This window comes from Harmonia axyridis, chromosome 4 (assembly GCF_914767665.1).
Source record: "Harmonia axyridis chromosome 4, icHarAxyr1.1, whole genome shotgun sequence".
Taxonomy (NCBI): domain Eukaryota; kingdom Metazoa; phylum Arthropoda; class Insecta; order Coleoptera; family Coccinellidae; genus Harmonia; species Harmonia axyridis.
In genome coordinates this window covers 46,806,401-46,834,093 of record NC_059504.1, presented here as the reverse complement: position 1 = coordinate 46,834,093, position 27,693 = coordinate 46,806,401, and the positions used below count along the sequence as shown (strand labels likewise).

The window sequence follows — 27,693 nt, the reverse complement described above, 5'->3', positions numbered from 1 at the left end:
CTGTCTTCCATTTAAAACATTGAATTAACATTATTCGCATGTTATTTTATATTTCTTCTATATCTTAAATCTGAACCCAATCAAAGTGAACGCAGCCTTTGGTTCAGGGTCGTTTTCTGTATTGATTAGACATAGAACAATAGTCATTGTCTGTGATTAGAAGTTGTCAGTTTGACAAGTACAATTCTTATAAGAAAATTTGGCTAAAATGGTAGGCAATTATTGAAATTTTCCACCTTTTTTCATACTAAAACCCTTACAATTTTTCAGTCTTTCGCGGATAAATTCACTCAGCTTATGCAGCGCCCCGGAGATGCCCCATCCGGGAAAGAAGACGTCCCATGGACGTTGAAATATGCTGGCAGGGGACTTGGAACAGTGGGTAGTTTGAGTAAGTAATTCAATATGTTTCCTTATCTTGTATGTATGCAAATGTTCAAGGATCGAGGATAATCTCCTTTCATTCAGAACAAACTGATTTTCGAGTTATTCAAGTATATTAATAATTTTTTTCAGTGGCCATACTTATGGGTCTGCTGAATTGTCCAGGAATCATACTTGGTAAAGTGTGGTGCTTTCTGGGTGGTGTCTTCCTGGTATTAGTTTCTTTTATAGTCATATGTTGTGAAGCTCCCTGTTGTTGTATGTTTATTGATCACGTCCAGAGATTTAGTGAGGTTGTTGACAATAGACCTTACTGGAATAGAGCTGCAGCTTATTGTTGGTTAGTAGCATTTCAAATTTTCTACTTTTCAGCTTTCAACTTCATTTTTATTTATTTTTACAGTTTGGCCATTTTGCCATTACTTATATGCCAAGAATTGAGCTTATTTTTTGGATGTGCTCTCATTTTCGGTACTGGAGTAATATACGGAATGATGGCTCTTGGTAGAAAGTGAGTATTCATGATTTCACCATTTTCTTTTAATCCACATGCTTTCTAATAATTTTAAAGAGCCCATTAAAAAACATATATTAATTGCTTTTGAAAATACTAATAACTTGTTGTTGTTTTCTATTTAATCTTAATTTAGAGGGTCTATGGAAGATATGGCTGCAGTAGCCTCTCCACAAATGGCTACCTCTCCTACTGGTATGGGTGGTCACTCAGATCACCATACCACTCTAATGGAAGATCCCGATGTTTGGCGTCCAACATAAGCAAGCAACATGCCCAAAGTATTTATTGCTTTAACGGTTTTTGGAATGAGAATGAACTGGTCGAATGTAATATAAAAGAAGATGAAATGAAATATTGATAAAACATGTGTATTTACCAGTTCAATTGCAAAAACTCTAAGTTTTGAATGTTTGGGAGATATTTGTCATTTCAGAATCTTTGAACTGAATGGAGAAGCAAGAAACCCTTGTTCATTCTTATTCTAAATTTCTAGCTAATTGTGATATTAGAAGTTCACACAAATTAGAGAACTTTATGAGGGAATCAAATGTAGTTGTAGGTAGATTGATCCAACATAGTTTTCGGAATAATATTTATCTAATATTATTTCCTGATTTAATGGCTTTTAACTAGGCTTTGGCAGTTTGGAAACTAGTTTAGAAGAATGAATTCCACTGAAAGACTTCAAGATCTGGGCCACCTTTCATCCTGATACTTCAACGCACTAGCTCCTTTTTTCTAGCTCCTGATTCACTTGATTACTGCTTGAATTATTTTTGTACTGTGCTCCAGAGTTAGATTATGAAGCTCATTCATTTGACAAACTAGAGATTATCAGTACTGTTGAAATTAAGAAATTATAATTTCAGTCTATAAGCCGTGATCTATTGGGTGTTTCACCAGTGAAAACCCGATTGAACAACGGCTTACATACTGGAATGATCTATGGGCCATTCAGTAAAGTTTCTTTTTCCATGAGAAGACTCCTTTACAAACAAAAAATGTTCCATAAACCTATTTTGAGGTTAAAGAAATCTTTGAAGTGTGCTTTATCATAAAATCCGAATAGTCGCCCTTTATAGCAAGAAAAACGTTCCTTTTTATTCGCTCATGCTCTATGACTTCGGAACATAACTTCGGTCTCATGTTTCCATTACCTTCATATAAAGGGTGTTTTTTTCGAGGTATATAACTTTATGTTGGCATTACTGTTCAAGATGGCGACCGATTTAACAGCTGTCAAGTGATTTATTCTCTGTTTGGTTTGACAATTCATCATAAATAGACTCACGCCTGAACAACGCTTGCAAATAGTGCAATTTTATTTCGAAAATATTGGTTCTGTGCGGAATACGTATCGCGCACTACGTCCATTAGCGATGAAGCGCACTTCTGGTTGAATGGCTACGTCAACAAACAAAACTGCCGCATTTGGAGTGAAGCTAATCCTCAAGTGTATGTCGAAACACCGTTATATCCAGAAAAACTGACTGTTTGGTGCGCTTTATAGGCTGGTGGAATCATTGGTCCGTACTTCTTCAAAAACGATGATGGCCAGAACGTTACAGTCAATGGTGATCGGTATAGAGCCATGATTAATAACTTTTTCATTCCTGAATTGAACAAATATGATGTCCAGGAGCTGTGGTTCCAACAAGACGGCGCAACATGTCACACAGCTCGTGCCACAATCGATTTATTGAAAGACACGTTTGGTGACCGCCTAATTTCACGTTTTGGACCTGTGAATTGGCCTCCAAGATCTTGTGATTCAACACTAGACTACTTTCTGTGGGGCTATGTAAAGTCATGCGGATAAGCCTCAAACCCTTGACCATTTGGAAGGAAATATTTTCAAATGCAAGCAATAAATTACTATTTCTCAGAATTACCAACTTTACAATTAAGAATAAAAGGACGTTTTCTCTAAAAGACAGAGGCCGGAGCCTCTTATAAAAAAATAGGATATTGGAACTGGCAGTAACTCTGTTGGACTAAGAAACTTGAAAGAAAATCTAGTTTGTGGTTTTAATGAGCGCTGTATTAATTGTTTCCATTTAAAAACTACTATTCTGCCCAAATCTACTAATAGCTGCATGTAGTTGTATTTGATTCAAATATAATATTACCGTTAATTCTAGAATGCTTTTTTTCATTTTTATTTTATCAAGGGACTAGAATGTTTGTGTGTTTCTAGAGCAACTGCTGAAGAAATGAGAGCAGCTGCAGCCATGGAGGCTGCTCAGCCAAGCAAACCACCAGTTTCAATGCGTGATAACCTGGTTACCCACGCTCAACCGATGGCCACTGCCCAACCAATCGGTTTTCTGCCTACTCCCTTCGACAGTAACGTCTGATTTAAGTTGTTCACCAGAAACAGTGTACCTATAGTGTATTGTTATTTTCAAGACCACTCATTGGGACATAGTACCAGAAGTTATCGAGAATTTACATGAAATTTCTGCCAAATTTATCAATATCCAGTTTTGTTAGTCAATTCCTGAGGTTGGAGTGATTAATTGTGGTTTGGTTGGTTTTCAACTTCAACAGTATCATTTTAACGTATCAAATTGAAAGACTTTTTTTAAATACTGACTCTTGTGAAGTCATGCATATAGTTTTAAATGTTATCTAATACAATAAGTTTAAATGTGAATATTGTAGAGGTTTGAGCAGAGATATGGTATTGCAGGTCTTAGGCCTTTGATGGATTGCTACCAAAGGATTATATAAAATTATAGACAAAATATGAGGGCTAGGAAAGTAGAACAAAGTATAATTCATTCAAGAAGTGCGAAGGATTTATCAATTATTTAACAACTTTCATGTTTTCATCCCACTTAAGGTGACTTTTTTGTTTCAGATTTAAACTGTTCTAATTTGATTCTATTTTGAATTATGCTCAATTTCCTTCAATTTTGAGGTCTGAATTACTGTATAGTTTTTTATATATTCTAATCCATACAACTTCTAACCCATATTATTGATACTTCATCTTAAATGTGCTTTGTAATTTCTTGAAATCAGCTTAGTGTCAAACTCGTGTTATTCAGTCAAGCTCAAACAGCTGTACAACATGTTATGGACTTGTATAGACTATTGAAACTTAAGATTTCCAGCTTGTTAGTGTTTCATCTGATAATCAAAGAATTCCATTTTTATGAAAGTATTTATAGATATTATACTTAAATTTGACTGTTATTTTTTATTTGATTTGTGATATAAGTTAATGTTTATTATGAATTGTCTTGTTTCTGAAATTACATCTTAAATAAAAAATTTTGATAAGAACTTTTCATTCATGTTTGAGTTTGAAAACTTTTTATTATAATATATATATCCTTTTCCCTTAGACTTTATGCAACTATTAAATATATTTAAGGTATAATACATAAAGATGTAGAGAATGTTCAAGTATTCATAAGTAATATATTTTTTCCTAACTACATATCATGAATATAGCTTCCGTAATATAATTTTATTTATTAAAGTGTACCTAATACATAGAAATTGTATTTTTTTTTTGACCAACTTGGTAAATACTCTGAATTGTTATAATTCCTAAATAAATGTTTGTTGAAGTGGAATTAAATTTATCTGTTTTACCTTTACTCTCCCGAAAAATTTCAATTCAAGAGGTAACGTGATTTGAATCAACAAAAGATACAAAAAAATGGAAAACTTTGTTTATTTGATGTTGGAATTTGCAGAATTTCATATTGAAGTTTTAAAAATTTGAATGCTATTGTAATTTCTGCTTAAAAATAAATGTTTTATTAGATAACATATTCTTATCTACAATTCTTTCTAAACGATAATTTAATGTATTAACATATACATATATGAATGAAACCATTCTTATTATGAAGAAAATAATCTCATTGGAGTCAATAAATTCACATATTGATTCTATCATCCTTTTCTTTTTCAACTGCCTTTTCCATAGATATCAAAAAGTCTTCAACATTTTTACTCTTAATATCTGAAAATAAAGCATGTCCTATAAAGGGGATTTTTCTCAACGACCTTCCACTTAAACCAACACTTCTCTCACAAATTTCCATTAACTTTCTTGAATTATTGTCTAGTTTATTGCACTCAGTTTTCATCACAGTGTTGACAGATGCAAGAGGTACATTTTTCTCCAAGATATTGGTTCTTTGCAATTCTTCAATACAAGAGAGGTAGATTTGGTATATTGCAGGAATTTTAGGTAACCCTAAATATTGTTTGATATCTGCTCTATCTATAAATGCCAAATCAATTGATTTGGTCAAGTTTGATGTGGCTAGTATAAGCACATTTGGATATGTTTTGATTTGATCTAATTGTGTGAGAACTGCGTTTACCACTCGAATTGCATCAGAGGGTTCTACACCAGATAAACATTGATCTCTAGCATGAGCTAAAGATTCTACTTCATCTATCAGCACACAAACTAAGATACCTTCATTTTCAATTATTTCCCTTATGCTTGAGAACATTTTTGTCACCAATTTTCCACTTTCTGAAAAGTATCTTGAGAATAAACTGTGACTGTTTATTTCGACTAATATGGCTGAAGAATATCTATCCTGCATTATAATGGATAATTTATGAGCTAAGGCTTTACATAAGGATGTTTTCCCTGTTCCAGGAGGTCCATGTAATAATATTACCTTATTGCAAGTTATGATATTATTGTCTATCCCGCTATCTGAGAATTGCATCATAGTATGAGCGTATCGAAGAAGATTATGTTTAATTTCACTTTCATAATGTAAATTCTCCCAAGAATTTATCAACTCGATATTTGGTAGTATTAAATGTGTTGCTATGTTAATCGTCCCATCCGGAGTGGATTCATTTTGAAGCATGGATCTTGAATGATCAGGACTGTAAATATACCAATGGATATCGAATTGGGTAACATCCATCATGTTCGGGCAATAGGGCACATCGTCGATAATGATACAGTCCACAAAATCTTGTAAATACGCGTCAGAAAAAGATCTTATAACGTTACCAGGTTTAATATGGTTACATTTTAAATAAGTCGTTATAGATTGTTGAATTGTGTGTTTGGGAGGAGCTTTGACTTTTTTTAAAACCACTTCAACTTTTACACTCTGCATTATTTCTTAAGGATGTGAAGATTTAATATTTTTGAATTATAAACAGAAAACTACACAAATTCAAATTTTTAACGGATCATCCGTTAAGGTTAGAAACTCAAACTGTTTACAACTTTAACCACAGAATACTTAAGTCTTTGCTAGAACATAGATTCAATAGAAGAAATAAATAACTATTTAACAAGACCATTGCATCTACTTTATTTTATTCTTAGAATATGATTAAATATTAGTCATTGATATTTTGACTACATAATACACCAAAGCCTGAATGAAATATTTATATATATTTCCTATATGATAATATATTTAACCTTTAGGGTACTAAATGAAGCTATATTATTATTACCTATACTTTTTTGGATTATTATTACCTACTATTATTCTATTATGTTTATAACTATTCTGTCATTGGAGATGTTGCCTTTTCTTCTCCAGCTACAGTTTCAGCGTCTTCAGTATCTATATTAATTTCTTCTTCCTCCTCATCATATTCTTCGTCACCATTTTCATCTCCATCTTCCTTACTGTTCGTCTTCTGCTCATCAATTTCTTCAGTTTGATCTGTTATCAATGTCTCGATAACCTGGAATCGAAGGAATTAGAAAAATGCCGAGATAACAAAGAAATATTTTTACTTCTTCTCCTTCTTTGTTCACGGTCACTTGCTGAACTATTTTGGTCTTTTTCTTCTTTGATTTTTTCGAAACTTCTCGTTCCTGTTTGAGGGGTGCGTCGTAACCAGGAGGAAAGATGAGTGAGCTATCTTTCTCACCTATCTCAACGTTTATACTGCGGTAGGAAGGTCCAATGTCCAAAAAAGCTGTGAAACATTCTTTGTTCTCCTTCGATATTTGCAGAATTATTTTTTCTTCGCTAGAAACGAAGCTCTGTTTACATTATATTTCATAGTAATCGGCTAATGAATTGAATAACTGAATTAACATAACATACAGGGTGGCCATTTGAAAACGAAACAGACGAGATTACAGACGAAATAAAGTTTTTCGATAGAAATGCTCGGACAAGTCGATTTCTGTTTCGAGGGGGACAACTTAAGATGTAGGTTACGGACGCATAGCGCTTCAACCCTTGCTGCTACAACCCCCATCCCCAATTTTTGAATAGGGAAGATGGGGTGAGTGATACCTCAATTTAAAGGTATTTTTATACTGATTTCAGCACAGTAATTGTTTTTTCATTTTATGCATTAGTTCTCGAAATATTCATGCGGTAGTTAGTTAGGAAAGAAGGCACAGTCATGGTTGTTTTGAAGCTCAAAATGTCGATTTTTCACAAAACACTACAAGTTCCATGAAAACTACACTTCATTTTCAAATACTTAGTTAAGAATATTTCGAGAACTAATGCATAAAATGAAAAAATAATTACTGTGCTAAAATCAGTATAAAAATACCTTTCAAATGAGGTATCACTCACCCCATCTTCCCTATTCAAAATTTGGGGGTGAGGGTTGTAGTAGCAAGGGTTGAAGCGCTATGCGTCCGTAACCTACATCTTAAGTTGTCCCCCTCGAAACAGAAATCGACCTGTCCGAGCATTTCTATCGAAAAACTTTATTTCGTCTGTAATCTCGTCTGTTTCGTTTTCAAATGGCCACCCTGTATATCTAAATTTAGTCATTCAATTAATCGTTCACTCACGGTTTTGGATAATTTATTATTTTTTAATTGGTTTTAATATTTTGTCAATTGGAATTGAATTTCTAAACAAAAACAAAAATCGTTTTTGTCGCTTACTTCGAAAATAACTCATAGTGAAGAATATGAATTTTGCATCACTCAACCTTCTCAACTAGGAGAAAAATGGTCTATTTTGATTCTTCAATAGAAATAATACGTATATATCAGCTAAGATTGAGAAGGTAGAGTAACTAGCCTAGCTGCTCTTACAAATTGACTGGCACGCTTCTGGTCTCGAACTCCTCAACCGTCTTTGCTATCAACTTCGCCTCAGCTGGCTGGTCCGAATCGAAGAAACCGAACCTCATAACACCTCCAGGATGCTGCTTTGACAGCTCCATCAGATCGTTTGTCTTGAAGGCGTCATACGCCATTACCACGTGCAATGGAACATGTTCGAACTCTGGTAGTTTGTAAGCCTTGCCCAGCGATGGAAACAGCAACTTTATGGCCATGGCCTTGCAGCGCGTGTTTGGCGGAGCCCAGAGTCCAATGAAGGTCCTGTCGTCGGGGTCAACCTTTAGGAATTTCTTGCTGGGGGAGCCTTCGTCACCGGGATGTTTCCTGCTGTTACCGTACACCACCTGGAGCACAACGTCGTCTATGACGTTTCCTGGAAGGTTCTCAGAGGATCTTTTTAGGGTTACACCTAGGGTGGGCTTCTTGGGGTTCTCTTCGAAGATAAGGTGTTCGGCCTTCTGATCCGAAAAATAGAGGATTTCCTCCATTATGTCTCGGGTAAGGGTCACCTGGGGAAGTCGATTGTTCGTTGTGAGATTACAGATGTCGACGTATACTGCAGATGCTTATTGGTGCGTGTGCAGATGCAGATGTGCGTACTATGAATTATTTGGTTGAAATAGTAGATTTTGATGTCAGAGACTACGACTTAAATATCCAAATAGTTTATTCATCGAAATGCAACAAGAAACAAATTATTTCCCATCGGAAACTAAATAAAAAAACTTAAAATACCAAAACCAAAATCTAAACATCGATGGAGGCTTCTTCAGTGGGAGCCTCAGGTTCCACACTTGCTTCCGTAGCCTCAGTATCATCCATCATTGATGCTTCATCGGGAGCAGGAACATCCTCTAACATGCCGGCATCATCTACGATTTTGTTCTCCTCAAATTCGACTGCCATGGACTCCTCGTCGAATTCTCCCTCTTCTTCGTCCTCCTCTTCACCCTCCTCTTCCATTTCTGGAGGTTCGTCATAACCCTCTGGGAAGAAAATCTTGCATTCTCTCTTTCCTTGGTGAACGTTCGGACTCATGTAGGCTGGAATTTCACAAGCGAAGGACAATAAACACTCGCTTCTTCTACGTGCCAATTGGATCACTATCTTCTCTTCGCTGAGGATGGAGAGATGCTATTGGTATATGGTACAGAACGAAAGGATTGATAAATTAATCATCGGTAACTAGGAGGCTCGGAAATTGAAGACAAAACGATAAAATCGATAACTTGAAGGAAGCGATCTAAAAAACCACTGACAACTGAAATGGCTCTCGATGGCTGTAGACTTCAGATTAGGGATCATTTGGTGCTGTAAATATTATTATTACTACTGGCGAAGAAGAACAGGGTATTGGAAGGAAGAGTAGTTTCTTGTTTTTCGAATCTAGATCTGAATCTAGCCACCTGTTCATTCTGATGATTAAGATTTAATTAAGTTCGATTTTACTGCGACCTAATGGCCTATTGTGGCCCTCATCAGAGCTATTCTCTCCATAACGTAATTATCAGCTCTCCTTCCAGTTCCAGAGATCTAATGAACTCCAATATCTGGGATGGCTTCAAGGAGGCTAATTCTTTACTTCTACAAGTTTCGTGTCCAAAGCAAGTTTTGCTTAGGCTTCCTTCACCTGGTGATACGGAGTTCCTTCCTCCTCCCAACAGAATCTGCACTCGTCATTTTCTGTTAGACCCATTGTCATGAGGTGTCAAAAGTAAGGAGGTGTAGCATATTTTTACTAAGATACAGATACTTCTTGGATCTCGCAGAGTCAAAGTTTCGAAGAATCAAATCAGGAAAATTCCGCCAGAGTATTTCTCTTTCGGTTTCTTCCTTCTCCTGACTCTTTCTTCTAGGTATATTTTTCTATACCACAAAAAGGTTTCGGATCGATGAGAGGAATTTGTTCCCATTTTCGGCAAGTGTGTTGGTCTCTTCATTTCCTCTTATTACCGAGTGGCCGGGAACCCAGATTAAAAAGACTTTGTTATTTTTACTTATTTCATTGAGTTTTCTTGGACACTCCAATACCATACTGATGATATCCAACGATACGATAATCGGAAAATGCTACTATTGGTTGATTATCTCAAATAAATCATGGCGGGAAATGATCAAACCAATAGGTGAAATTTTCAGATCATCGTTTCGTTGGATATCGTGACTATGAACAGGAAGCTATACTGATTTGGTTGCAAGAAATTAATGAAAAAATTCCATCATCAAAACTACAAGAAATTAGATATTACAGAAAAGAACTGTCAAAGAAAACTTGAAGGTTGTGAGAATTGTCAACAGGGACCAACGAGAACATACCGGTCCTAAACAAAGTGTTGATTGGTAGTTGGAATATCCACATCTATAAATGAAAAAAAGCATACCCATATTATACTTTATGAAACAGATTGTTTTTTGACAATCGATAGGAGCATCATGACCAAATATTTGATTGACCGCTGAAACTATATAATAATTCCTAATCATACGCAGATGATCTTATCTCGATTTCAGGCTTAAAGAACAAGTAGTGAAGATGGTTTGCAACATTGCAAACTATTACCTACAGGTCATTAATGTGAAAAACACCAAATGAATAAGTTTGAACGGATATAGAGGCCTACTCAACTACCAGACTGTAGAGTAATAAGAATCGAATAAAAAATACTGGCATGGATGGCACTGGAAAAGGTTAAAAGGTCGTTAGGGATTTAGCTAAGGATAAAATAAAGAACAGAGGAGGAATGAGTGAAAAGAGAAGTTGGAAAATATTTCATCATGAGTGACTCATTAAAACTTTCTCCTTATAAAAAAAAATCTTCTCAACAATATCGGAAAACAACTCTAATTGATTTTTTCTGGTACAAACTGAAAATATCTTGGCAGTGAAATATTCTCCCTTTGGTTGCAACTCCTGAAGACGACCAAAAGAATCGGCGACTCACCCAGTCTTCGGCACATCGGCCTTATCGAACTTCTTGAAGGACTTGGCAACCAGCTGGGCCTCCTCAGGTACGAAGCTGGTGAAGATGCCGTATCTCTCAATCTCCGTCTCCCATTCTTGTATCATGTCTTGGATTTTCGACCTTTTGTCGATGGGGTAGCAGACGCTTATGTAAGGAGGCTTTGGCGGTGGTTCCGGTATCAAAATTGGAGCCGCCATCCGCGGAAACAGGATCTTGAAGCAACTGGACAATATCCTCCTTGTGGGCGGCGCCCAGATACCTATGAGGTAGTTCTCGATCTCTGCCTCAGAGCCTTCTTCCTCGCTGCCTTCGTCGAGACTCTTTTCAGGTTCAGGGGCAGGGGGAGGGGGAGGTTGCTGTTCGGAAGGGATGGAGGGGTTAATTTTTACCTTGACATAAGTACAGGGTGGGCAAATTTCAATGTTTTTTGGCTCTACAACTTTTAAACCAGAGGAGATAAACAAAATCTGATACCCCATTCTCGGTCTCTTTTTCTGAGAAACTAACAAGGGTAGTATTCATTTTAGGCCACCTTCTTTTGTTTTCGAGTTATAAGCGAAAATTGAAAAAAAGGCGATATCGAAAAACATTTATATCTCTGCTAATACTGATGATAGAGCTCTGAAATTAAAACATAATACATTATTTTTTACGTATAATGCAGTGGCGTACTGGTCTCTTCAAAAGGGTCTTTAATTACGAAGCTATGACCCAAAGTTATGTTTTTTCGAATGGAAACACTAGATTTCTGTGCCATTTTTTGGAAGCTTAATTTTTCCTGATTTCAAAAATATATAACATCGTATGGGTTGTATTAATATAAATGAAAGAAAATGGTCGAGAACCTTTTTTTATCTGAGAGTCTCGATATTTCTATGGTTTCAACTGTTGATAAGCACATAAAAATTGAGCTTTCTATAACAAGAGCAGTGTCCTTCCGTCAATCTGATTATTTTTATGCTCTTCACTCATTTCTACAAAATTCGAATCTAGATATCTGGATTCTACGTAAAAAAGTGCCTGTATAATGCTTTAATTTCAGAGCTCTATCATCAGTATTCGCGGAGATATAAATGTTTTTCGATATCGCCATTTTTCCAATTTTTGCTTATAACTCGAAAACAAAAGAAGGTGGCCAAAAATGAATACTACCCTTGTTAGTTTCTCAGAAAAAGAGACCGAGAATAGGGTATCAGATTTTGTCTATCACCTCTGGTTTAGAAGTTGTAGTGCTAAAACATCAAAAATTGCCCACCCTGTACACACATTTTGAAGGGGTGGTATAGAAAATGAAGGCTCAAATCAATAGAAAGGTTTTCAGAAATAGCGGAATATTGTTTGAAAGTATCAATATTCGATATAAAGAGATAGAAAATGCATATTCCTCATAACCAGTGACGTTCATCCAGTCATTAGTGTTGAAATTGCTCTTCCAACTGCTTGACTAGCCAGTTTATTACCCAGATCTGGCCCCGCAATGATTATTGGCTTTTTGTAGATCTCAAAGAAATGCTTCAGGGAAAGAAATTTGGCTGTTCTGAAGAAGTGATTGCCCAGTTTGAAATCTATGTTTTTCCAAAGCGAAGACGAATCTTTCTATAGGAGAGTTATTTAAAAGTTGAAACTTTTAAGTATCACCATTGAAGATGGTTATGTTGACGAATAAAGTCGAATTTTTAAGAAAAAAAGTGTGTTTTCTGGCAAGCCCCTGGACATGCCGATTTTGAATTTTGAAAGATTTTCATCAGTTGCTGGAACTGACAGTTAGCAACATACCTAATGGAAATGCAAAAACATGAAGTCTATTTCGGAAAACCTTAAAGGTAGGAAGAAAGAAAGGGGAATCAGAGTAGGTTTTCTTTACAGACCGCCATCGCTGACTTGGACTTGGACGCATCCGCCATTTGATCCTCCAAAACCTGCGAAGTGGAAGCCAAAGCTGGAGACGACAAAACGTTTTCCACCGAAGGATACTTGATCAATTTCTGATATGGACAGTCTGGATCTCCCGGAGGCTGCTTCATGTTGCCATACACCACTTCCAGGACTCGCACAGACACCGGATCTTCTCTGTCGGCAGTACCGTGGCTGGCCTTCACCACCATGATCTGCGAATCGCCACCAGCGAACATGTGCTCCAGGGATTTCTCGGGCAGGAAAAGGTTCTGGTCTTCCTCGAGGAAGTAGGACACGCCTTGTATCTGCTCGCTAGTCAGTTTCGCCTTTGGGAAGGGATGAAGGATTTGATCTAAATGATGCATTGCAGTTCGAGTAAAAAACTGTTTATTTCGAGCTTAACAAGCTTATTGTGCAGGTATTACTGAAGCAGATATACATGTTTTAGAAAGTCGTTCTTTTGGTCCCAGTATCGTACAACATCCAGAAAAAATTATCTAACATACTGAAAGTTCCCGATGACAGTTCAGTTGGCAGTGAATTTGAAGTTTATTGCTTGAATTAGGAACTACCAAGTACACTGGACCAAGATATTAAGAGACTGAATTTTTGAAAACTACACCCGATATGACTGTTAAATCATGGTATAAAAAATAGAATCTTTATACTATGGTAGAATATATTTATTTTAGCAATGGCATGAAGTCTAGAATGGTGAATCCGAAATGTCAACTGCATCCGCCTTGAAAACGCACTCGCAACTTACTTGTGTTTTTTGTCTCCCCATGTATACCTTCGCACCAACTCCTCTTAGGCGTCATCCGTACTAGCGGGGGAGTTTGTAGTGGCTTTGTCTGCCCGATAGGTGGCGTTATTGGCTTCACGCCACACTATAGTGCAACCCCAGCGGGTTTACGGTGGCTGCCACATTACAGCAGAGTCACCCATCCACGATGGAGTGGAAAGGTGTATTTGGCAGAGATTACTGGGTTGCCAAACTGAAGATTCCACCAGTGATCTCAGGATGGAACACTGCAATCCCCAGAGAAAGACTCGAGAAAGACTCGCCATAATATGATAAGAGTTGGTCTTAACATGAGGGATTCCAGATTAAAAGCCACACAGATTGACTAAAAATTTGACGCCTTTGAGGAAGTAGGAGCTAAGAATTCAGTACTCTTATTAGTGTATATCCGAATTCCTTCGTTGCGTTTTTTGATTGCTTTGAATGTCATCGTTCAGATTGAAAGCTCAATTTCAGGTTGAAAAGATAAACTAAATTCAGCGTTCTTAAGCTTAGTCGAAGAGACCAAAGCCCATGTCATCATCAGACTCTGATTCTGCAGGTTCTTCCTTCTTTTTCTCTTCTTTCTTTTCTTCAGCAGCTGGGGCTGCAGCACCACCGGAGGCAGCTGTGGGAGCAGCAACAGCACCACCAGAAGGTACACTAGCAAGTTTACCCTGTCCTTGTGCAATAACTTCATCAATGGACTTTCCATTTAGCTCGTCAATAACTTTTTTGACCTTAGCTAGGTCGCATTCAATACCAACAGAGCTCAATATCTTTTCCAAATCTGAAGTAGTTGGATTAAATTTTCCGCCATAAGAGGCCAAAAGGTAAGCAGCCACGTAACGCATTTTTAAGTCGTTTGACACGAAACAAGCACTACTGAAAACGAGAGGTGAAGGAGACCGAAAGCTTTTCAAGAATTCAAATGGTATGAAAAAGCTATGAAAGACAATCATCTTTCTCATCATATCTCCATCTTAATCATAATAATTTCTTTTCAGACTATATATTCTGAATAGTTTGACAAATCTCAAGATTGAAACAAGCCATATTTTATAGAGCTGGGTATTTTTTATTTCAGTTTCTTGACGATGCCGATTTGGCTGTTACCTCTTAAGTATGAAGGACTGACGTTCCCATAGGTTCCATAGAAGTGGTCCTTAAGCTGGTCAACCTTGACACCATGTGTTCAGCTGTTTCTGCTTCCGTTTCACAGAGCCTGCAAATCTCATCTGCTGGCCTTTTCATGCTTTCCCAGAGATATTTTTACCTACAGCAGCTTGTGAACAGTCTCACCATAACACGAAACTGAGCTTATGGTAGCATCAAGAGTTTTCTGGTTAAGATCGGTTAAACAACCACAAATTTATTTGCCTGAGCAAGACCAGAAGTGTTCCTTCAGAGGGTTATTCATTGTGTAACTCCCATTGTTGAACGGCCTTATATTGGTCTTTTCCAAATCCAGGAAAAAACTCAGGGCCAACAGGTGTCGACCTTGATGCTTGGATCGAATATTATTCATTTCCATCATTTTAATTGAGCTTACGAGGCAGGTTTAATAGAAAAATAGTATAATATTCATGGGGATATGTGATGATGTGAATTAGTTTTCAGATGTATATTCTATTTTTACGAACTACTGTTTTGGAATGATTGAAATTAGGAAATTCCTTCTTATTAATATCAGGATTTCGGGTCGACGCTTTAGAATTCGTATGATGCTAGTTTGAAAAAACTCTCTATCATACCAACGTATCGCTCAATACTAACACTTTTCTAATTGACAGGAACTCCTGGGTTTTTTGTTCTTCAGTTGCGGCTTATCGTTAACTTCTTTCGACAGTTTTAATTCTTGAACCATGCAATTGCATTCCCACCTCATATGAGCATTCAAGGCGTTGATATTCTAGAAAAAATCCAGTCTCTCTACTTTTTGTCCAGTGTTAATTATATCACGAATTACAAGAGAAGTCATAATTTAATCTAATACGACCTCTTGATATTATGATTTTGTAAAAACTAGGATTCCAACGAGAATTATTTCGTGTAATCAAGTTGAACAAAAATTAAATCAATTATTTCATATGATCGCCACTTCATCTTCAACGAGAACTTATCGGTGAAACGGTGTATATTATATACAAACAAAGCTCAAGCGTGCGCCCTCAAACTAAACCTTGTCCTAGCCGACCAACTAATAACCCTGCACTTGGGGCTCCATGAGATCACCTTCTCCGAGATGCTGATCACCAATCCGGCCTCGTTCATCAGGTCTTTCATCACATCCAGGTACTTGTCCCTGGCGTGGGGCAGGACCACCATCACCCCCAGATTGCCGAGGTTTTCCAGGATGGCGTCCGACTCTTTCAGAAGCCTCTGGTGCACCTCTTCCGCCCTCTTCTTCTCTTCCAAGGCCTCCTCCTCGGCGAGCTTGCTCTGGATCAACTCCCATCGCTTGGCCTCGTCGGGAGCCCTGTCTGTTACCTCCAGCACCTCCTCTCTGGTGTAGCTGCCCTCCTCGACCATCTTCTGCAGCCTGAGTTCGTCCGTGATGACCTGGCTCAGCTTGGGTGCGTTGGCGCCGTACAAGAAGTTGACCATTTTGCCCTCCTGGAAGTTGGAAATTAATTCTTGTTCATGAAATAAGGAGTTGAATATATATATATATATATATATATATATACATATTCATGGAGTAAGAGAAAAATGTATATTTTTCAAATCAGTAAAGATTAAACTTTCAAAAAATGGGATTGAAATCTAGTGTTCTCATTTAAAAAACATAACTTTGGGTCATAGCTTCGTAATTAAAAATCCTGCTAAAAAGACGAGTACGCCACTGTATTCTACGTGAAAAAGTGCCTTTATAATGTTTGAATTTCAGAGTTCTATCATCAGTATCAACGGAGATTTGTTTTCAACATCGCAATTTTTCTAATTTTCGCTTATAAATAGAAAACAAAAGGTGGGCAAAAATGAATACTAAGTACTCTTGTTGGTTTTTCAGAAGAAGAGAAAGAGAATGGGGAATCAGATATTGTCTATCTCCTCTGATATATAAGTTGTAGTGCTAAAACATCGAAATTTGCTCACCCTGTACAGTGCATCCCATTTTGGGTGAGAGAGCCAGGCTTCTCGCTTGTTATTTAAGATAGAGCCTTGCGGTTTTCACGCTCCTGTCCTACTTTTTCGTGAAACTCAAGTTGGTCTGATCAGATTTTGCATAACTGTTTCCGTTCAAGAGATACAGGGTGATTTTGGAAATTGATACTTTTCGGACCCCTCCTTTATCTCCGAAGTTATTAGAAATGATGCTGAGCTAAAAACTACATCTGAATCAGAATTCTGCGTAGAATTTAGTGGCGTACTCAATTTTTTTTTCGAGGTATGGTTTTGAAGATTCAACACGAACCTAAATTTTTTTTTAAATGGAACACCCTGTATATCATTACTTCGTTGAATTCGTTAATTTTTCCCTTCGAAATGATGTATGATACTATGTAGGTGGGATGTTCAGAAATGTTAAAAAAACAGTAAAACATCAAATAATGATTTTTTTTGTTAATGGGCAATGGTTTTCCCATATAAAAAAGGGGCAATTGGATAATTTTCAATTGTCAGTAGTGAAACAGGGAAAACATTTTTTTAAGTAATACTGCAACACGCAAATTCTGTTACTATGGTATTTTTTCCCAGAAAATGTGAATATTTTTATTCTTGAAATTACCATAATCTGAATCATCGGTTTGATTCTGACTATTTAATTAAATGAAGAATTCAGACCTCAAATGTAACAAAAATATTCGAATAAATGAGTCTTTATCCCGTAAGTAATCATAGTACCTACCAGATGCTGGACATAATTGAAATTTTATCCATCGAATTTTCTTTCTCAGTTAGTCCAGCCGAATCATTTGAGACTATTTTCGGAAATAACAAATATTCGAGCAGATTAATCAACAAGTGAACAAAAACAGTGAAAATAAATAAATAAATCGAAGTGTGCATTTTGATAAAACAAAAGAAATAAAATGGAAAAAAGACAAAGAGGACTGATATGGAAAGGAAAATTGGACTATCACTTTATTGACTAGTTACTTACCGAAACTAACATCCAAGTAGGTTCACTAGTCCCTCTGAACCTTTCCAATGCAGTGATACCATCACATTTGGCCTGAAATATAACATCTCTCAATCATTTTCCTAATTTGTTTCAATTTAACTCACCACTGCCAGTTGAAGAGTGTCCCCGCCAATTTCCACCTTGAGCTTTTTTAAGTTGGCCTGCATTGCTGTACATGGTCCACACCAATCGGAATACACGTCTATCACTGTAAAGACGAGAACGAAAAATATCAACCTACATTGATCAATATTCTTAGTTTTTCTATGTTTTTCCCGATTTTTTCTTTGTTGAAATATTATAGAAATATTGTATTACTATATACTATTTGAGTGTTGAATGATTTTAATCCAATTATTTGGATTTAGTTGAAATAATTAGGAAAAACCCAATTTTCTAATTTTAAATCTGTCAAATAAATTGCAAGATGAATTTACTCTATCAGAAAAGGTATTCTCAATTCAATTTGTGCTCCGTCAATTTGAACTAACATCTCATATCTATGTTCCTCCCTTTTCCGACACACTGAAATATTAAATCGATATCATTCATCAGCTTCACAAATCCCAATCAGACCTGTCATCCCGTACGAACCCGGTAAAGAAAAACAGACGTGAAAGGCTTCAAACTACTCCACTTACCCAGAAGTCCCGGTTTTTGCAGGTACTTTTCCCATTCTTCGTCCGTGCCCAGTTCGGTCTGTAATTGAGCGGTCTGTCCCTTTTTGGCCATTTGTCATTCGGTGACGTTAGATTAACTGTTTCTATGGTTACCGCGACGGACATTGATTCAACGAACGACTTCGATCTTATACCACCAGATTGACCTGTTCCTCTCCCCTGGCCAGGAAAGCCTTGAAAGGGAGTTTTATGGTCTTGACTTTGTCCACGTTCCCGTTGAGTAGGTGGATCAGGTCGTCCAGGTAGTTGGTCTGGATGAGGTCTTTCTCCAGTTTCTCGGCCTTCTCGATTAGCCTTTCTACGGTCAGGTTCATGTGCTGAAAGTCAGAATTAATTCTTGACGAGGATATCTTGTATGGTAGTTATAATGGGTGTCTTTTTTAGCTGCATGAGAAGTTTCGATGGTTGTTGTCTATGTTTTGACAGTTGAAAATGTCAAACTGTGTTGACATTTCTGTTCAATTAGATTTGGTTATGGCTCTATAGAGTGATAAACATGGATAGAGGGATTATACGCAATTTTTACATGTCCCCAACATGGTTATGGACAGTTGCATCATTTGCCTAAACATTGATTAAAAATTTTAAACATTTATTACTTTCTGATTTCTTAAGAGAATTTAAATTTTAATCAATATTTAGGCAAATAGTGCAACTGGCCATTAGAGTACGTTGTCAGATTGTGATATACAATATCAAATCCACAATTTTACTATATCGTTATGAATGTATATTATATTGGATGAAATATATTTATTTGAATGATTTCTGATTAAATATGAAAATTTGAGTATTTGAAATCCGATATTTTTTCTAATTGTCGAATTTATAGTATGCAGAATATTCATTATTTTCTGTATCTACCTGCTGAAATCCAAGGTTTGGCAACTTTTGCTCTCCTAGTGTCATCGGTTGTTTCTCATCGTTTGGCGCTCTTGAATTTTGTTTTCTGAATTTCTGATACATAGGTATTCATCTCAATATATTTTGAGTTAATATGAAACTTTGATTCACTATGGGACATAAGAAGTGCGTTCTTTGTGGAAAAACTCGCGAATTGAATGAAATATCGTATCACTGATATGTTTTCGTTTCCGCGCACTTCATGTCAAATTTGATAGTTCATATTGGGGACAAAATTTGTTCACTGAAAATGACATATGCTCCCTCTATCTATATTTATTTATCTGAGCACCAGGACAACGCCATATTATGAAAATTTGCTTTGAAAGAAACAAATCCCTTCGTGAAGTTCATAGAGCTCTTCGTTCATGTTACGGTAAGCATAACCGGCCTATTTATTAAACAATTTGTGAAGTTATTGATGGTTTTCGCCATAATTTCACTCTTTTCGATTCAAAACTATCAAGAAGACAGAGAAATGTGCCCACCAAAGAGAACATTGCTGGTGAAGCGCAAAGTGTAAGAATTAAAGCCAAATGACCATCGTTTCAGCATTTTTGCTGATTGGGCTAATTTAAAACTGACCTGACCTAAAGACATTTTTACCGAAGGATTGTTTTTAGTGATGAAGATAATTTCTGGTTGAATGGCTTCGTCAAAAAGCAGAATTACCACATATGGATTCAAGTCAATTCTCAAGTCATTAACGAATCATAATTACATCAATTAAAAGTGACTGTTTACTGCAGTTTACACGCTGGCGGCATTATTGTTCAATGGTGAATGGCGAGCGCTATCGAGTCATGCTGGCTGATTTTTTGTGTCCAAAAATGAATCAGCTAAACATCCACGACATTTGGTTTCACCAAGACGGCACAACTTACTATGCAACGATCTTAACCATCAAGTTATTGCAAAATCAAGTGACAACTTTTGTTTCCAGAAGTAGTTGTGTTCACTGGCCCCTCATTCGTTCGAATTTTATGTGGCTATACTAAGTCATTGGTTTATGCCGACAAACCATCATCTTTTGAAACATTGGAAGGCAATAATTAAGTCACCATTGACTCCATACTTCCAGATTTATTGGAAAAAGAAGTGAAAAATTTGGACTGAGCGAATGGACTATGTAACTCGTTGCCGCAGCAGACATGCAGGAAATCAAACACATATTTAAGAAATAAATGCCATGAAATAATTATTTACCACATTATAATAATGAAAAAGTCATTGCAAAAATATTTCTGTCTTCTATTCAATGTTCTCAAGCTCTTAAAAAAAACACCCATTATAACTATTCGGTTTCTTAAATTTATGATAGCAATACATTGAATGCATGGGGTCAATTAAGATTTAATCAAAGTCCACTTCAATTTTGAATTTGTTCCACATAGAGAACTACTTCTCAGAATTGATCTTCTGAAAGTTGAAAAAGACATGAGTTTTCTACTCGATTGATGACTCGATGTTTAAACCACGTAGGAGTTTTTTTTTGAATTCAATGGTTATTGAAGGAAATTAGAAAAAGAACAGTTTTTGAAAATGCATCATTCATTCTCTGAGTGCTGATTTTTACAAGCAGGATGGAAATTTTACCTCAAGGTCTTCGTGTATCTCCAAAACTTCGTTCCTCATATTGTCATCGCTGTTGTTGCTGGAGATGCTGTCAGCAACACCGCTATCTGCATCACCCTTAGCCTTGGCAAAGACATCTTGACTTTTCTGCCTCAGCAAACTCCTAACTAAGGAACCCGACTCACTAGCTTTCGTATTAAACAAAAAGTAATCAATGGGCGAAGGCTTATCTGTAAAAATAAGTTCCAATAATATAGATACTGGGTTGTGTGACTCGGCATCGTTCAAATTGAATTCATCAACGACTTTCTTTATCTCCTCTTTATCTCTTATCAAATATCTGTAAGCACTAGCTCTAGCGGCAATAAAAAGTTGCAAATATTTACTTTTGTACGTTAATAGTTTCGCGTTGGAAACCACAGAGAGCAAAGTGCCGCTCTGGATGGAATAAGGCTCTATGAGACTTGCTATCTCTTCTTTGGTTGGCGTCTGAGAGTCTATGTTCACGAAGTTCCGCAACATATACTCTCTGGTCAGGTTCACCGGACGTTCTTGACACTCCTCCGCGTTCTCGACACCGCACACTTCTATGATCGGGTTCGGTAACAGAAGGGGTTTACCCTTAACCTCGAATATTTCAGTCTTTCCGATCTCATTGCCCGAATCTAAGTCTATGTCGTTGAAAGACCAACCGAACTCTGTGTCCCGAACGTTCTCTGTGTAACTACCGTCGGTGCTGTAGATCTTCATCTTTCCTTGACGGCCTTTGGTTTCAGACTGAGGGTGGATACTTCAGCAAATGTATTTAGGAAGATTAGGGACTCTTGTCTAACGCTTACATAGAAGTTGCGGGGTTTCCCTTGTGGTCGACCTGAAATTATTAACGAGATGTTATTGTTGGCATGACTGCGTTGTTGGTTCAGATAAGGGAATGTTGACTTCGAAACTCACTTGAGTGTTATCTCGTTTTGCGTTTGTTTATGAATAATTGGGTTATGAAGAGCACTTTCGATGGATGTAAATAATATTGAATATGAGATAATTTTTTCAATGATACATATTGTTCTGTTTTATTACTGACTCATTTATTAAATTTATTTGGAAATCGATATTGTACTTTGGTAGTGATTCCAATCGATCTAATCGTGAAAGTTGAATAATGCGATATTAGGATATTTTTAGATCTTTTCGAAGCGCTCCAATGAAAATCAATATTGAAATATTTCATAATTGATCTTTAATTAGATCATTAATTCATAATTGATGTGAAACCATGTAGATGAAACTTTAGATCATAGAAATAAGAGAAAACATTCGACATCCACTTAGGAAAATGGTACTTGGACTGCATGCTGTAAATGACGATAAATGCAGAATCTGAAACTGAATGAAATTCAACCAGCAGTTATAGGCATATGATTTTATACGAAATTTCTTTCTATACCATCTTATCTTCCCTGACTGAGGAGCCAACCGAATAATTCTGAAGGCTGAAAATCAAAGGAAATTAAAAAGTTCCATTAGAGGACCTATAGAAAACAAAATTATGAAGACAGAAAAGTGTAATGATATGATTATCCTAAGCAGTCCTTATGATGACCCTGCTGCAGTTGAAATTCCATTCAATGTTTTCTTCTGTTTGTAAAAATTATATCTATAACTAAATGCACCTCTATAAAATTTCTTTCTTGTTTTTTTTTCGAGATTGAGACAAATAAAAAATAGGAGAATTCATACTGTAACTTCAATAATTTCACGAAGCATATTCATTATTATGATATAATGTTTAATAATTAATATTTATTTCTTTTCACATTTATCAAACTTGTAAATGCTACAAATCATCGACACCAATAAGATATAATGAATTTTTCATAAAGTTCGATGACCAAATTTTCTGAAATTTCCAAAAAATTGCTTATCTGATTGGAGTTATTTCTATTTAACGCTAATAGTTATATTTCTCATACCTACAGAGAAAATTGCAACGAGGTTTCACTCACTGAAATTTCAAATTCATATTTTCCAATTTTTATAATGTCACATTAAATATATTCTCACCTGAGTAATATTGATTTTCGCCTAGATTCAATATGACCTGTGATACGCTTTTTATCAACTGCTGAAATGAATAATCTTCATCAAACCGGTTCAATAATTATCACGATTACACCAAAGTGCAAATATATGCTTAATTGATCATTTTTTGACAAAATTAGAGAGAAATATTATTGCAAATGTCATTAAAGCATTTTCTCCTCTTCTCAGACAACTCCACTCGTGAAACTAGACTTCTGAGTTGGTGCTTCGGTTCTGAAGATGATTCCACTGACCGATTAAGATGGCTTTTGGTGTGAATATTGTTCAGCAGAAGAACCTCTAGAGACAAAATTGATGGAAATAATTTGAACGAGTTGAAGTGAAAGTTTATGGGACAGGTATACTGGAAAACCTATTGCGATAAGTGAGTGTTGAATACAATGGAGCCAAGACCAATACCTTGTGGAACACCTCAAAAAATTCGAATTCGACTAATCACATCGAAAGGATCTAGCAGTTCCATCTATCGTGATGAAACAATCAACCCAATCGTTTTTTGTAGATTTCTCCAGTTCTATTAATCTGATTCTTATCTCAAAAACAATTGAGATTGATCGATTGTATAGAGGTTTTCTCCTGAAAATCATCAACCAGGTATTGGTCTCGATATCTTGCGACGATTTTGTGGAAAATTGATATTCGAGACCCTTTCTGGTTAAGAAAATTTTTCGTTCTTATCAGGCTGTTGAAATTGATTTTTTTTTCGATTCGGCAATTAAGATGCACTCTATCAGATCAATAGTTAGATGAGATGCGGTAGTTTCGTAGAAAAAATTTATAATTTGGTGTAGATATCGAGGAGATAGGACGACATCCATTGTTTCTAACGTTGCGATCTAGAGCGGTTCGATATGTTCGATCTTGGGTCGATCTACAGATAGTTGGATCTCTCGCAAAGAATTTCGAATGTGATGAAATTTCAATTTTAAAAATAATTGAGATCGTGATTTCAATTCCAGAAACTAAAGGGTGTTTTTTTAGAGCTATAGAACTTTAAATTGCAATAAAACAACGATGGATTATTCGATTGACATGAATTTTATTTATCCGCAAGATTACTTGTGGCATTACATTTTAAATATGATTTCTGGCATATGACCGCCACGGCTGGCTCGGATGTAGTCCAATCTGGACGTCCAATTTTCGATGACTTTTTCCAACATTTCTGGCCGTATATCGGCAATAACACGGCGAATGTTGTCTTCCAAATGGTCAAGGGTTTGTGGCTTATCCGCATAGACCAATGACTTTACATAGCCCCATAGAAAGTAGTCTAGCGGTGTTAAATCACAAGATCTTGGAGGCCAATTCACAGGTCCAAAACGTGAAATTAGGCGGTCACCAAACGTGTGTTTCAATAAATCGATTGTGGCACGAGCTGTGTGATATATTGCGCCGTCTTGTTGAAACCACAGCTCCTGGACATCATGGTTGTTCAATTCAGGAATGAAAAAGTTAGTAAACATGGCTCTATACCGTTCACCATAGACTGTAACGTTCTGGCCATCATCGTTTTTTAAGAAGTACGGACCAATGATTCCACCAGCCCATAAAGCGCATCAAACAGTCAGTTTTTCTGGATGTAACGGTGTTTCGACATACACTTGAGGATTAGCTTCACTCCAAATGCGGCAGTTTTATTTGTTGACGTAGCCATTCAACCAGAAGTGCGCTTCATCGCTAAACAAAATAAAATGGACGTAGTGCGCAATACGTATTCCGCACAGAACCATTATTTTCGAAATGAAATTGCACTATTTGCAAGCGTTGTTCAGGCGTGAGTCTAATTTATGATGAATTGCCAAACCAAACTGAGAATAAATCACTTGACAGCTGTTAAATCGGTCGCCATCTTGAACAGAAATGCCAACTTAAAGTTATATACCTCGAAAAAAACACCCGTTAGTTGTAGTAATTCCACAATTTTCTTTTTTTGGCCTTGGATGGTTTCTTAGTTTCAATATCTTTTCTAATTTTTGCCATTTCAAATATATCACGTCTTCGAGCTACGGGTTATAAAAGTCATTGGAATGATCTAGTTCACATAGTCTCAGAAATTAATTTTGGATAATCCTTGGATTTCTCTATTCGATTTTGAAATTTTTCGAATAATTACTGACTTATAGAGAAATTGAATCAACAGGAAATCTCCACGTATAAGCTAATAATCCCGAAAGTAGGTTTATCAATGGATATAAGAGTATCCATTTCAACAGCAATTTGATAGTGGTATCAGGTTTGTTAGAGTTTCTTTACATACTTAATAGGTCCAGGGTCAAGGTCAATCAATGTGGTTGATACCGATGAAATCAATGTTTTATTTCTCAACGAAGAAAGATACCATTATCAGATTCAGATACCAGTTCTGATTACAGGAATAATTCAAAGAGGATATTAATTGAAATATCGACACTTGAAAATCTTGAAGAAGAAAAGATAATATTAAGTTGAATTAAGGTGAAGTTGGTAAGGTTTTTGAGTATGAAAGCGATCTATTTTTTGTGCTTTTTTAGTTATTTATTTTTGGTGAGTTGAGGAATTGATTATATTCCAGAATTTCTTGAAAGCTTTTATGTAAAACCCAGAATTTTTCGAAGCTTTTTTCTTGAATTGGAAAGCTTTTATGTAAAACCAATTTTTTTTCGGGAATGGCCATGAGTTAACTAATTGAAAAGATTGGATTAGATATTCAAGTTCCAGTGTGTGATTAGTTAGAGCAATAGTAAGATTTTTGACATAAATAGTTTCTTTTCAAAATGAACTACATTGTCTGGTTATTAATTTGTTCCAATTCTGACTTGTCTTATGTCATTTGATATTATGAGACCAATAAATTCTATCTATCTATCGAAATGCCTCTTATGATTGACCGAATTTTTCCAGAAGTAGGTACAGGACGTATTCAATCTAATGAAGCTAATATAATATGATTAGTAGAACCCAATATTATGTCTTAGATTTTTCATCAACCAATTGACCTCACAATTCACAAAGTAAAAATGAGTATCTGACCTTGAAACTGTGAAGAAGCTCCTAGGACCTTCTGCGGATCTCATTTTCTCCATCTAAACCTTGTGCTTACTAGTACATGAACAACATTCGCACACCACTACCTTTTCCCAAAACGAACAACAGGAGTATTTCCTTCCTAAAACCTAAAATCAATTATATATTCCTGACAGAAGCAACCCAGTCGATAAAGCAGTGAGTTTCAAGGAAAAACTAAGAAACGTCTACCACCCCCTTGTAGATGTCGCTGCGTTGGGTGTTGGTTCACTAGAACACGATGGGTTTTTCGCTTTAAGGGTACCGAATGAATTCTGAAGGAATCGAATAAAAAATTAACGAAGAGTTCTTCCACACTATCAACAACGAAAATGAAAAACGTAGTGAAAAACGTGAGGTTTCTTTTTTTGTCTAGAAATTTTTTATCCGTAGTTTAATTCTTGGTACATTAAATCCAATAATGAAGCTGTGGAATCGGAGAAAGTAAATGTATTTTTTTAGTCCTCAGTCAGAGTTTAAGTTTTGTAATGTGTAAAATCCAAGAATCGTATGAAAATCCATTTGTTTTCGGTTCAGAGCTCTTCTTGGAAATTGTGAGAGGTATTTACATGAAATTTGGTAATATAAGTGGAAATATCATTCGTTACATCTCACTGATTCAATCCTTGAATTTTGAACGTATACAATCAAGGAGTATAATCTAGAAAGTTCAGAACTACGAAATTCAAAACGTGTGTTGTAATGATTGCAGATACTATATACAATACTTTTTTCTACTCTCTAAGTTACTCCCAAAAGTGACGAAATTCATACACCTCGCCAACTGACTAACTGCCTATTTTAAGCACCGTGCAACGTAAAACTGTCCGATTTACTTCACCGTAAAAAGCACGATCAACAACCAATACTGTAGCATCTTTAAAGTAAATCACACGGCAAATAACCAATAAGATAAAACCTTTAGCTGTTGCCACGGAAACGAATTAATAACAGCCCGCGTAGCCAATAAGCTTTTGACGTTTAGTGATTGTGTCGCAGTTCGAATTTGCCTAAGTTCTTATGGAAATGATTGTGGAAACTTTTTCTAGTCTTGCGTAATATGCTTCTTGCAACTCATGTTATCTAATATACTAATTCCTCATGAAGTCTGAGCCCCAATATCATGACTCTTCATTATGCTCCTCCAGTTATAAGTTGCTTAGCTAAAATAGAAAGAGAAATAATTTTTTTATAATTCCATCAGAGGCCTTTTCAACCAGAACCACATAGCATTCGAGAAGAATATCGAAAGAAAGAGCCCAATATTTCCTTGATCGCCAACCCATACATATAGTTGAGATTCTTGCTACGAGTAGTTTCAAGATGATTACATCATCAGAACCTTAGAAATTCATACTCAATATCGATAAAATGCCTTATATTTAGCTGGGTTTGAATTAAGCTTGAGTTTAGTTCAAGTTGAGTTTGAGATAAGTTTAAGTTTAGTTTAAGTTGAGTTTGAGTTGAGTTCAAGTTTAGTTTAAGTTTAGTTCAAGTTAAGTTTGAGTAAGTGAAAGACTATCCCACTGAGTTGAGGTTTTGCAAGAAGATATGAAATAACATTTTCACGCTAACTGCAAAATTTAGTGCTGATTGTGTCATCAGTATCGTCAAAATTAAAGCAAAATATAAAAAAAAAGTTTAAAAGCTCCTGACTCAT

The 27,693-nt window shown here is 36.1% G+C and overlaps 5 protein-coding genes across 7 annotated transcripts; 1 reads left to right on the top strand and 4 right to left on the bottom strand.

Moving 5' to 3' along the window:
* Positions 1–106: 106 nt before the first annotated feature.
* On the top strand, positions 107–4,192 carry LOC123679180 (calcium channel flower). Of its 2 annotated transcripts, XM_045616613.1 has the most exons (6): positions 107–211; positions 271–391; positions 517–724; positions 788–895; positions 1,035–1,179; positions 3,099–3,237. In XM_045616613.1, exons 1-5 carry the CDS (start codon positions 209–211, stop codon positions 1,159–1,161), a joined length of 567 nt encoding a protein of 188 aa, XP_045472569.1. In that variant the 5' UTR covers positions 107–208; the 3' UTR covers positions 1,162–1,179; positions 3,099–3,237. The 2 variants fall into 2 exon arrangements, with proteins under 2 accessions (XP_045472569.1, XP_045472568.1); XM_045616612.1 differs by lacking the exon at positions 1,035–1,179 and having other exon boundaries at positions 3,099–4,192.
* Positions 4,193–4,573: 381 nt separating this feature from the next.
* LOC123679178 (pachytene checkpoint protein 2 homolog) lies at positions 4,574–6,145 on the bottom strand. The gene has a single exon (XM_045616609.1). The coding sequence runs from the start codon at positions 6,013–6,015 to the stop codon at positions 4,798–4,800; it is 1,218 nt and encodes a 405-aa protein (XP_045472565.1). The 5' UTR covers positions 6,016–6,145; the 3' UTR covers positions 4,574–4,797.
* Positions 6,146–6,275: 130 nt separating this feature from the next.
* LOC123678729 lies at positions 6,276–18,610 on the bottom strand. Its single transcript, XM_045615885.1, has 10 exons — positions 18,372–18,610; positions 17,835–17,938; positions 17,710–17,781; positions 15,837–16,217; positions 12,790–13,143; positions 10,901–11,277; positions 8,712–9,075; positions 7,929–8,467; positions 6,654–6,891; positions 6,276–6,601 (listed from the first exon to the last, which is right to left on the bottom strand). The coding sequence occupies exons 1-10, from the start codon at positions 18,460–18,462 to the stop codon at positions 6,416–6,418; spliced, it is 2,706 nt and encodes a 901-aa protein (XP_045471841.1). The 5' UTR covers positions 18,463–18,610; the 3' UTR covers positions 6,276–6,415.
* LOC123679183 (60S acidic ribosomal protein P2-like) lies at positions 13,955–14,561 on the bottom strand. The gene has a single exon (XM_045616614.1). It carries the CDS (start codon positions 14,453–14,455, stop codon positions 14,114–14,116), a length of 342 nt encoding a protein of 113 aa, XP_045472570.1. The 5' UTR covers positions 14,456–14,561; the 3' UTR covers positions 13,955–14,113.
* Positions 18,539–26,159, bottom strand: LOC123679179. Of its 2 annotated transcripts, XM_045616611.1 has the most exons (4): positions 26,001–26,159; positions 21,275–21,759; positions 20,910–21,118; positions 18,539–18,727 (listed from the first exon to the last, which is right to left on the bottom strand). In XM_045616611.1, the coding sequence occupies exons 2-4, from the start codon at positions 21,636–21,638 to the stop codon at positions 18,539–18,541; spliced, it is 762 nt and encodes a 253-aa protein (XP_045472567.1). In that variant the 5' UTR covers positions 21,639–21,759; positions 26,001–26,159. The 2 variants fall into 2 exon arrangements, with proteins under 2 accessions (XP_045472567.1, XP_045472566.1); XM_045616610.1 differs by having other exon boundaries at positions 20,910–21,759.
* Positions 26,160–27,693: the final 1,534 nt, after the last annotated feature.

Coding starts and splice junctions, on each gene's coding strand:
- LOC123679178 (XM_045616609.1), bottom strand. CDS start 6,015: ATGCAGAGTGTAAAAGTTGAAGTGGTTTTAAAAAAAGTCAAAGCTCCT.
- LOC123678729 (XM_045615885.1), bottom strand. CDS start 18,462: ATGGCCAAAAAGGGACAGACCGCTCAATTACAGACCGAACTGGGCACG. Junction 8,468..8,711: donor CTGAAGAAGCCTCCATCGAT/GTTTAGATTTTG, acceptor CGACTTCCCCAG/GTGACCCTTACCCGAGACAT. Junction 6,602..6,653: donor TGAACAAAGAAGGAGAAGAA/GTAAAAATATTT, acceptor CTTCGATTCCAG/GTTATCGAGACATTGATAAC.
- LOC123679183 (XM_045616614.1), bottom strand. CDS start 14,455: ATGCGTTACGTGGCTGCTTACCTTTTGGCCTCTTATGGCGGAAAATTT.
- LOC123679179 (XM_045616610.1), bottom strand. CDS start 21,638: ATGAAGATCTACAGCACCGACGGTAGTTACACAGAGAACGTTCGGGAC. Junction 18,728..20,909: donor AGATACACGAAGACCTTGAG/GTAAAATTTCCA, acceptor TCTGACTTTCAG/CACATGAACCTGACCGTAGA.
- LOC123679180 (XM_045616612.1), top strand. Junction 392..516: donor TGGAACAGTGGGTAGTTTGA/GTAAGTAATTCA, acceptor AATTTTTTTCAG/TGGCCATACTTATGGGTCTG. Junction 725..787: donor AGAGCTGCAGCTTATTGTTG/GTTAGTAGCATT, acceptor TTATTTTTACAG/TTTGGCCATTTTGCCATTAC.